Source organism: Malus sylvestris, chromosome 8 (genome assembly GCF_916048215.2).
Source record: "Malus sylvestris chromosome 8, drMalSylv7.2, whole genome shotgun sequence".
NCBI classification, from domain to species: Eukaryota; Viridiplantae; Streptophyta; class Magnoliopsida; order Rosales; family Rosaceae; genus Malus; species Malus sylvestris.
The window spans coordinates 22,397,308-22,407,149 of NC_062267.1; the positions used below are offsets into that span (position 1 = coordinate 22,397,308).

General features: G+C 37.3%; 1 protein-coding gene across 1 annotated transcript; it reads right to left on the reverse strand.

The window, feature by feature from the left end:
- Positions 1-6,341: 6,341 nt before the first annotated feature.
- LOC126631182 ((R)-mandelonitrile beta-glucosyltransferase-like) lies at positions 6,342-8,244 on the reverse strand. Its single transcript, XM_050301346.1, has 2 exons — positions 7,673-8,244; positions 6,342-7,518 (listed from the first exon to the last, which is right to left on the reverse strand). The coding sequence occupies exons 1-2, from the start codon at positions 8,160-8,162 to the stop codon at positions 6,587-6,589; spliced, it is 1,422 nt and encodes a 473-aa protein (XP_050157303.1). The 5' UTR covers positions 8,163-8,244; the 3' UTR covers positions 6,342-6,586.
- Between the last annotated feature and the right edge of the window lie 1,598 nt (positions 8,245-9,842).

The following is a 9,842-nucleotide window of genomic DNA, read 5'->3' on the forward strand; positions in this document are numbered from 1 at the left end:
ACCGAGGAAAACTGTGACCAAAAGGCACTACACAGTGTAACTTCGTTGTAATCTTTTGCACATCACCACATAAAAAGTGACACATTGCAACAAGCTCCAAGAAGCAATTACACACTGCAGCAAGCAGTAATAGGGCATGGCACAACCGCAAGCACAGTGGCAGTGCACAGCAAGGGTATGTTATGGCAAAAACACACACCCAATTGTCCTAAAAATAGGGGTCAATTGCTTCCTAATGCTATAGGAAAAATACATACCAAATAGCAAAAGGAAAATTAAAATAAGGAAGTACATTCTAATCAAACGAAGGAAGCAAATTCCAAAGCAAAAAGGGCAATGTTATACATGGCCAACAAGGGATACGCCTCAACGGCCCTTGAAGAAATGTTATGTTCAAGAAATATGCCTCTACGGCTATTGAAGAAGCAAACTAATTCTAGATCAAGTCTCAACGACCCTTGAGTTAGAACATTCACATTGCAGGACTTAAAAACATGTTTCCTACATGTGACAAGCACATGCCTACAACGCGCCTTGAAGTGGGGGCATTTGTAGACATGTAAATTTCGTTGCATACAAATGAAGCATCACAAATCAAGCAAAGGAAGCTCAAAAGCATTCCTAAAATGCGGCAAAGAGGGAAGAAATCCTTTAAAATCGACAAAGAGCCCAAATTGCTCCCAAAACTGGAAAGAAAGTTAAAGCATCTTCACAAAACAAGCAAGAATTGAAGATTGTTCACGAAATAGGCAAGAAAGCCCTATAATTCGGCCAAGAAAGGGAAAGTGGGTTAAATTAAGACATAAAACATGCCTAAATTCTCACATGGATGAATCAAGACACAAATCCAAGCCAAATTAATCCAAAAGGCAAGTTTTGAGAAGTCTATAAATACAAGGTCCTCATACAAGTATAAGGTTGATAATTTTCTACATTGAAGGGTCGAAATTCTCACAAAAGGAGAACCTCTGCCAAATCTTTGAAGACTAATACATTGCCAAAGCTCTTTTTAAAGAATTTACAACCAAAGGCGAAGCTTTCTTTAGACCAAAGCTAAAACATTCCCTTAAAGAATCAACAACCACTTGTGCCAATTCCTTCAAGACTTTGTTGCAAGCTTAAAACATGTAACAACGTTCAATTCAAGATCAAGTCACCAAGACCCTTGAATCAACAAAATCTCATATCAACATCACCTTTGCTGCATGTCATACACAAACCGAAGTGAAGACTATCCACACATTGTTTCAAGCTCAAAACTTGAAGCAATCATTCAATTGTTCATCTGAGATCAAGTCATCACGACCCTTGGATCATAAACCTACACAGCTACATCAAATTTGAAGACTGAAACAGAGGAAAATTGTAAACAGAGATTGTAACCCAACAAATTCATCAATACAAATCTACTTTGTACATGTGTTCTCGTTTTATTCGTTACAGAATTTTTGTGTTTACATTGACCCTTAAATTCTTGAGTGTTCTCTTAGCCTTCTCGATATAGTCATTGCTAAATCCGAGAGAAATTTTAATGAATCAGCTCGCTTAGGCTTTGTGAATCACATTGTTTGATTTTTCTAGATGCCATCACTTTTGTACCTCATCATGATGCGCGTTTCACTCATAAGTCTTGTGAAGCTTTCTTGAAGACCTTAGGTACTAAGTTGTTATCCAATACCATATTTCATTCATAGAATGTTGGACAGTCTGAACAAGCTATCCACACCTTGGAAGACGTGTCGTGTTTGCTCATTCTGTGGTTTCAGGATGATTAGAATTTGCACGAATCTCTGTTAGAATTTCTTATGATGATAGTTTTTATTTTCGGTTTGGGTATGGCACTTTTTGAGAGATGGCACGAGGATTTCTACAGGCAACACTGGTTAGACAGTAGATTTTTGCGAACTGGTATTCGAACGTTTGAATTTTTGACATGGGAAACTGTGTGCTTCTGATGATGTCGACTTGGAGTTAGACGAATGGTAATTTTGCACCCTACGGAAATTACTACTTGCTTAGCGAGATAACAATGTGTTGTCGATATCGCAAGCGGCCAACTGTAATATCGATGGCTTATTGTTGGGTTCGTTAAGCAAGTGGACAGGTAAACCCATCTACGGTAGTTGTTACTGATTAGTTATTGTTGGGGCTAGACCCAATGACGCCTACACCTATCCTCGATGTACGTGATGTTACGAATACTTGGGCCAGACACACTTCCATTTTCAGTTTTGATTTTTTTTCAATACAAGTATTTTAACGTACCTTATTATAGTTATATATTTCTATTTTGATGTTACAAATGTTTGGGTGAGTCATCTCCACTTTCAGTTTTAAGTTCAGTACGAGTTTTTGACCTTTATTTTGGTACACATCTATTTTGACGTTATCATATTATACATACATATTCGTGACCTTACGTCATTATATATTTTTGACTTTACACCCTTATATAGTTTATTACTATTTTTATACTAATGAGGGAAGAAGGTAGGAGCTTGGAGGCATGAAAGAGGAATCATTGCAACCCGATTGCGATGGTGTGGCATATTCTCTTTTATGTAACCGCTCTGACTTGATTTCTTCTTTATATATATATATATATATATATATTCCTATCTTCGACGTATTTATGTATAGTAAGTTATTTCAAATTTCGGGGACTAAATTTTCTTAACAAGGGTAGATTGCAACGACCCGTCCCAAACTTTACGAAACGAAAGGGTAATTTGGTAATTCTCCTATGGTTGGGTTAGATATTTTTGAAATGGTTGCTTTATGGGTCTTAATTAGTGTGCCTTATGGGGCCCACTCCTTTTATTTTGTCCCCCGACCCATTTTTCCCTCCATTTTCTCTTATCTTCCCCATAAGGTCCTCTCTCTCACTTCTCTTCCTCAACTCTTTCTCGTTTCTCTTTTTTCTCTCTCTCTATAAAAGCAGAGGATAACACCGTACCCACCGTCGTGTTTTGACGAGTTCTAAGCATTAACCATCATCTCCTTACTTTTTTAAACTCCTCTCTCAACCCTGCAACATCACCACCGCGACAGAGCCACCATCTCCGACAAGTTCCTTGACTTCCTGACATGAGGGTAAGGTTCTAACCCTTTTAATCGTCCTTCCCTCGTCTCTGGTTGAAGACTAACTCTTTTTTACATGTTTTGGTCGTCGAAACTACGAAGAAACACTATTACTTAACCCAGACCTAACTAACCTAGGCCAGTCCTAGTAACCCGGCCCAACATTTAGCCAAGCCCAACCAGCTACCTAGCCCAAACCCAATTTCGACCCGACCCAAATTGGAACCGAATCCAACCCGGATGGAATATTCTGTTAGGGAATATTCATTCAGGGAATATTTCATCAAGGAATATTCTTCGAAATATTATGTGTTGATTTTTTTTTGATTTTTACGAAATTTACCCAGGACTCTTCTTAGGGTAATTCGAAGCCCTAATTCCAAATCCGACTTTTATTTTCCCAAATTCAATCATTTTAGTATAGTTTTATTAATTGATCCCTTTATGTGCTTAGGTGCATTTGTTTATGGCGTTTCCGTCTTCGCTAATTACACGGCTCTCTTCGACAGCAGAGTATTTGTGAGTGGATCCCTTCTAAAATGTATGATTTTACTATTAAAAATGCATACATTAATAGCATGATTTAATGGCTACGTTTTATGAAACGTTTATGAATAAATTGGTTTTACACTTTTTGAAATATCATGCTTCACTGGATTTACGTTTATTGAGATATTCACGAATATGATTTATGATATGATGTTTGAGCTACTAAGCTCTGATGAGATATATTTTGGAACGATTATGTTCACGATTTTATGTGCTTACTTAGTGATTACTCATCCTATGTGCCTAGGGCAAATGATACTTATATTGGCTTCGGTCGAAGGGTGTAATGCCTACGGGCAGAAGATACTTATATTGGCTTCGGCTGGGGGTTGTAGTTCCTACGAGCGGAAGATATTTATATGGCTTCGATCGGAAGATGTAGTGCCTTCGAGCAATTGTGATACCACTACCAAGCACACTATATATAATATATGTTTTACGAAGGTTTTATGGAATTCTAAGGTTTTCGGAAAACCTATTACATATTATATTATTGAGTTTTCATAACCTTTGAGGGTTAGTACGTTGAAGAATAATTGTTTTATTACTACTTATATATAAATTGGTCCACTCATGTTTTGTTTTGCGCCCCCTCAGGATTTAGACTCGAGGCGTACAATCCCGGCGTCGAGGCACTCCCGCATCGGTAACTTCGAGTCCTTTCAGTGTAGGACCCATTCCTTTGTTCGTACATTTGTGTATTATTCCTTCTTCAATGTTCTGGTTTAGTTGTATGCATTTAAACATGTTCCACAATTGCATATTCATTATAGTTAAATTTACGAGTTTTATTTCTCTTCATTCCTTCTTCATAGTTCTCATGCATGTAAGTATGGTTTCGTCACATTCAAGTGTCGGCCAACACGTGTCTACCTTGGTGTTTGGAGGATATCGGGGTCGAGCGTGTCACCTTTCCTTCTTCCCCAGGTCTTTCCCACCATTTTGTGAATAGTGTGTCCATGACTTTGTGCCTCTATCCAGATCTGAGCCTTGCCAGTTTCAAGGTCTTTTCCTTGATTTTGAGCTTGATTTGCGGTTATGGTGCATTTCGTGGCTACTGGTGGGTTGCTTTCCACTTCCATCAGCTTAATTATGTGGCAATGACACTTTCCTCAACTGATTTGGTGGTTTCTCATCCTTGCTCGCTCAGATCTAGGGAACTCGCTGTCTTAGCTGTTCAATTAAGTGTCGTTGTATTGTGTAACCACATCTGGTAACTCCTCTCTTGTGCAGCCACATCTTGAACTTGTGCGACCTGATCTACTTTTGGACGCAGCGAAGCTCACTAATGCGGTGAAGGTGTGGCCCTGGTTTGTGTCCCAATCGCTGTGATGGACTAACCAGTGGTTCCTTTCTCAGAGTAGTGTGTAGTTGATTTTGTTGCCTCGCTCTGCTCGTATGGTGGCGGTGGTTTGATGTTGTCTTTGCTTTAAGCGATGAGTTTGTGGTCTCCTCTTTCAACGATGACTTTATGTGGCCTCACACTTGTTCGATGACCTATGTGGTCGCTATTGTAGATCTGTTGCGTCAATCATGTTTTTGAGACACATTTGTACTTGTGACGTTTGTAGGGCAGGGAGTGCTTGTGGTAGCCATATATGGGTTTACTGTAATGTGTTTCATTGCCCAAATTAGTCCAGATCAATTTCTTGGTCATTGGAGCTTATGTACTCGATTGGCAACCTCTGTAATTGTTTGTGAAGTTCAATGAAATATCACTTTGTTGCTTATTGTAAAAACAAAAAATACGTACTATTTAGTTTTTCAGTTGATCAAAGCTTGGTTGTCGAGCAAGAAGTGCTGCTAAATAGCCCATGCGGCTGCATATATTGTATAAATTTTTTAGAAAAAAGAAAAAGAAAAAGAAAAAAAGTACTGTACAGGTTTTAAACTCGTGAGTAGCCACATGGGCAATTTAGCAAGACTTCCTATTATATATAAAGCAACCAAGCTTTGTTCTTTTCAATTTATCAAGTAAGGGTAGAATTGGCTTTTACACATAAAAGTGAAAAAACGAAAAAAAAACGTGTCGGGTGAACTAGATGTGTGTTGTGGACCTGTGGTGTAACTAGAAAAACTCTTCTATCAAGTGGAATTATGTACAATTTGAATCTTGGATGAGACATTCCTTATAACATCAAGGATATCCTCAAATTGCGTGTGGTTCAATATCCTAATGAACAAATTATTGAGTTTCTATTTATGGATTTTGGATTTGAAACTCCCATTTCCTTTCAAGTATTGTAATAGTTTTGAAATCCCCCTCCCGTAATTATAGTAAATTTAAAAATTTAAAAATTTAAAAAAAAAAGAAAAGAAGATCCTCAAACCAAATTTTAGAGCTACTACTAGATAAATCTAGCTTGGCTCGACGATGAGCTACACAAATACAATTGCCTGAAATACGGGAGAAACTACATTATTGAGAGATATGATTTCTTATAAGACCCATTTCGCACTTGAGACTAAATAGAATATTTTGAACCTTTTTTGGTTAAAGCTTTGATTTTCACGGATTTCTAATAATTATTTGTCTAAAAAATAACAAAAATATAAACCTATGGTTGCAGATGAATATAATTAAGTAATTTGATTTGCCGTCTTTCAATACTCTTAAAGTAAAATGTGAATAAGTATGGATCTAGTATATTCAACGAGGATCCTCAATATCCGTAAATATGTGAAAGATTACGCACTAAAGAGTAAAATAATGAAAAGAATAATGTTTGGCTGCATTATCACCTCAGAAAAATTCCAGCAATACAACATAGAGTGCCCCTTTATTTATAAGGTAGATTGATCAGCAATTACCTTGCCACATTGTGACGAAACTGCTGATCAAGCACTCATTTTATTTGTTAAAAAGAATGACAAACATTATTTTTACCAAAGATAAGATATACGGTTTCAACCAAAAAAATATAAGATTTATGGATATTCTAATGAAATCCATATTTCAAGGAGCAATTAGGACCTGGTTAATGAGGTTGTCCAAATCCAAAACAGATGACCCCTTACGGCTAGTGACCTCCTCTATCTTCTTCTTCCATCCCAAAGCGTTCTTCCTCATCTCTTTGCCCTCTTTTCCCTCCATCAATCTTCTCACGAGACCTTCAATGTAATCTCTTTTCACCTCATCCTCTATCTCAATGCCTATTCCCCAATGTTCGCATGCGTACCTACAGTTGGTCTGCTGCTCCGCAAAGAAAGGCCAGCAGATCATCGGCACTCCGCCGCACAAACTCTCAAGGGTAGAGTTCCATCCGCTGTGCGTCAAAAACCCCCCGATGGCAGGGTGCGTCAGAACTTGTTCCTGAGGGCACCAACTTGCCAACTTACCTCTTCCCTCGGTCTCTTCCAAAAACTCCGGAGGAACCACAGCTGTGTCTCCAGCAACAAGGCCAGGCCTAATGATCCACAAAAATGTCTTGTTGCTATTTGCAAGTCCCCAAGAGAACTCAACTAGCTGCTCATTTGTCATGACTGTGGTGCTTCCAAAATTCACATAAACCACTGAGTTAGGTTCTTTGGTGTCGAGCCAGTCGAGACACTCTGTGTCTTCTGTCCATAGGCTCGACGCAATTGCCTTCAACTCGTTGTCTTCCGGAATCTGACTGAATAGTAGGTTTAGGGGTCCGACGGAGTAAGTTGGTGGAAACAAACTAGAAATTGCATCCAAAGCTTCCTGCTCAAAGGACTTAAATGTGTTCAAAACCACAGCTGAAGCTTTTTTGGTCCGTTCTGTCTCACCCACCATAAACTCCAACATGACATCATTTGGGTCTGTGGTTCTAATGAAGCTCGGCATGTCCTTCAAACGGATGTCTTTCATGCCCGGCAACCAATCTACCATGGTATCTAAATATCCGTTTGTGAAATGACTTTCATCTGCAAGGTCAAATCAAGAAATATCACTGATGAGTTAACATTCTATTTGAAAAACATTGTCACCGTTTGATAATCATTTCAGTTTTTAGTTTGTAGTTTTCAACGAAAACATCAAACTTTTTGCAACGTCAGATTGATTTGAGTAGTAGTATACCTTTAAGAGGGGTGAGACCCTCTTCAATGAGACGGTGATACTGAGCGTAGGCCAAGAAGCCACAAGCACTTGTTGTCCAGAAAAGCACTTCAGGAATTCCCAATTCATGGGCAGCATCAAGAGTGAAGGTCATGACACCATCAGCAATTATACAAGTCACAGGTGGTGAATTGGGTGAAGAGTTGAGCTTTTTCACAAGCTCTCTAAATGGCGCCAATCCGGTTTTGTTAGTGGAAACGCAGAGTGATGGCACGTCCCGGGGATGACTTGCCGGGAGGCCGTCAGGAATGGTCTCGAATCGGAAGGTGGGAAGGCCGTCGAGGGAGTTGGCACCTAGGGAATTAATAAGGCGCTTGTGAGTGACTTCTGTGTTGACAAATGTTATGTGAAAGCCTTTGTAGTGGAGGAGTTTAGCTAATTGCTGCATGGGGTTTATGTGACCTTGTGCTGGAAATGGTATGAAAACTGCATGTGGCTTAGTTAAACCCATTTTCTCCTTTTCTGTCTCTCTTAACTTTCTCTAATCAGACACAAATCTGAGAAAATTGGGATGCTTTTGGCTATGAGACCTTTTCTTCTTGCCTGCAGTTTTATAGTGGTGAAAAGGTTGCCAAGTGCTATCCTAATGAACGTGGCAGGGCGGCAGTTTCCGTACTCAATGCATGTGTCGCCCACAATGCATGGGATGGTTAGGATTTATCTATTAGTCCCGATGTGAAATATGAGGGAAAGGAATCCTACGGATCCATTTCAACTAATCTTCCTCAGCAAATAATTCAGACTTTTAAAATTTGATTCAACGACTAAAGTTATTATAACTTTTAAAATGGACCTATATTTTTATGGTAAATATCAAACAACATGTGGTTTGAAAATCATGGCATTTATGTCGTAGTTTTCTTATTCGTGTCTTTTGTGTGACATACTCGATATCTTAACAGGTCGTATTGTATAATACCCGTTAAAGTAAACGGATAATATGACTAACCTGAAATTGACCTGTTAAAATTAGCAGGTAATATGACTCAACCTACCTGTTAAAGAAAATATATTTTAAATAAATAAATAATGAAAATAAAAAACATAATTTGACCCAAAAATAATGGAAACCATAATGCGAAGTTAGTGTATGCATACCACATTATCACATAAATATTACTTCAAAAATAAATAAATAAAACATTTGCCTTTTAAGTATTACACACTCTAAAATAAGAGCCTAATGAAAAAACATTAATATATTACTACAAAATATCAAATGTTCAAGGATATGCGAAATTAAGGGAGTTGCGTTTCATGAGGGTTTGTATGGGTTTCAAATTTCAAGGGATGATAGACCCATCCTCAAACCATAGAGGATGTGATTACGAGCGTTCGTATTTACAATTTTGACACTTGTAAATTAATTATTATAATTTTTTGAATGCATTTAGTATTTTTAAATTATTTGATATTTTTATTTTTAATGTGTGTTATAATTTTTTAATCTCATTCTTTGCCTATTGTATACTTTAAAAATATATAAATAAATAAAACTCAAATTTTTAAAATTTATATAGAACAATAATACAATAATATATATATATTTAATATACAATATATATACACACACATAGACACTATGGCTATTGAATTTTATAGTAAGTTTTTTAGTAGTTTAAAAAAATTAAAATCATCAAAATAACTTTTTTCTTAACGTGTTGAAACGGGTTACTTGCGTGTCACTCTCGTGTAAACCTGTTAAGAACCCGTTATTAATAAGTTCTTATTGTGTGATCCGATAAAAACCCAATTAATTATCGTGTTGACCTAAATCCGTTATTATCGTATCGTTGTATCGTGTTAATGAATTGTGTAAAAAATTGCCTAAGTCTACAAGAGGTGGATTGTCTACCCTTCCATTTCCATACTCTCTCCATACCTTCCTATTTGTGTGGTTTCGGTAAAGCTACGTTAATATTTTATATTCCTATTACTTTTTAATTTATTATTTCTATAAAAAATTATATAAAATATTAACATGACTTAATCGTAATTACACATCACAAAAAAGTATGAAGAAAGTATGAAAATGAGTGGACAGACAATCCACCTCCTCTAAGTCTACAATGTTTTTCACAAGGGAGGATGAAAACTAGAGAATCATTTAATTGTTCACGAGGTCGATGAG

Bases quoted from the DNA above. Each gene is read 5' to 3' on its own strand.
- LOC126631182 (XM_050301346.1), bottom strand. From the start codon at position 8,162: ATGGGTTTAACTAAGCCACATGCAGTTTTCATACCATTTCCAGCACAA. The intron at 7,519-7,672 runs GTATACTACTAC...TTGACCTTGCAG, and splicing joins GGGTCTCACCCCTCTTAAAG to ATGAAAGTCATTTCACAAAC.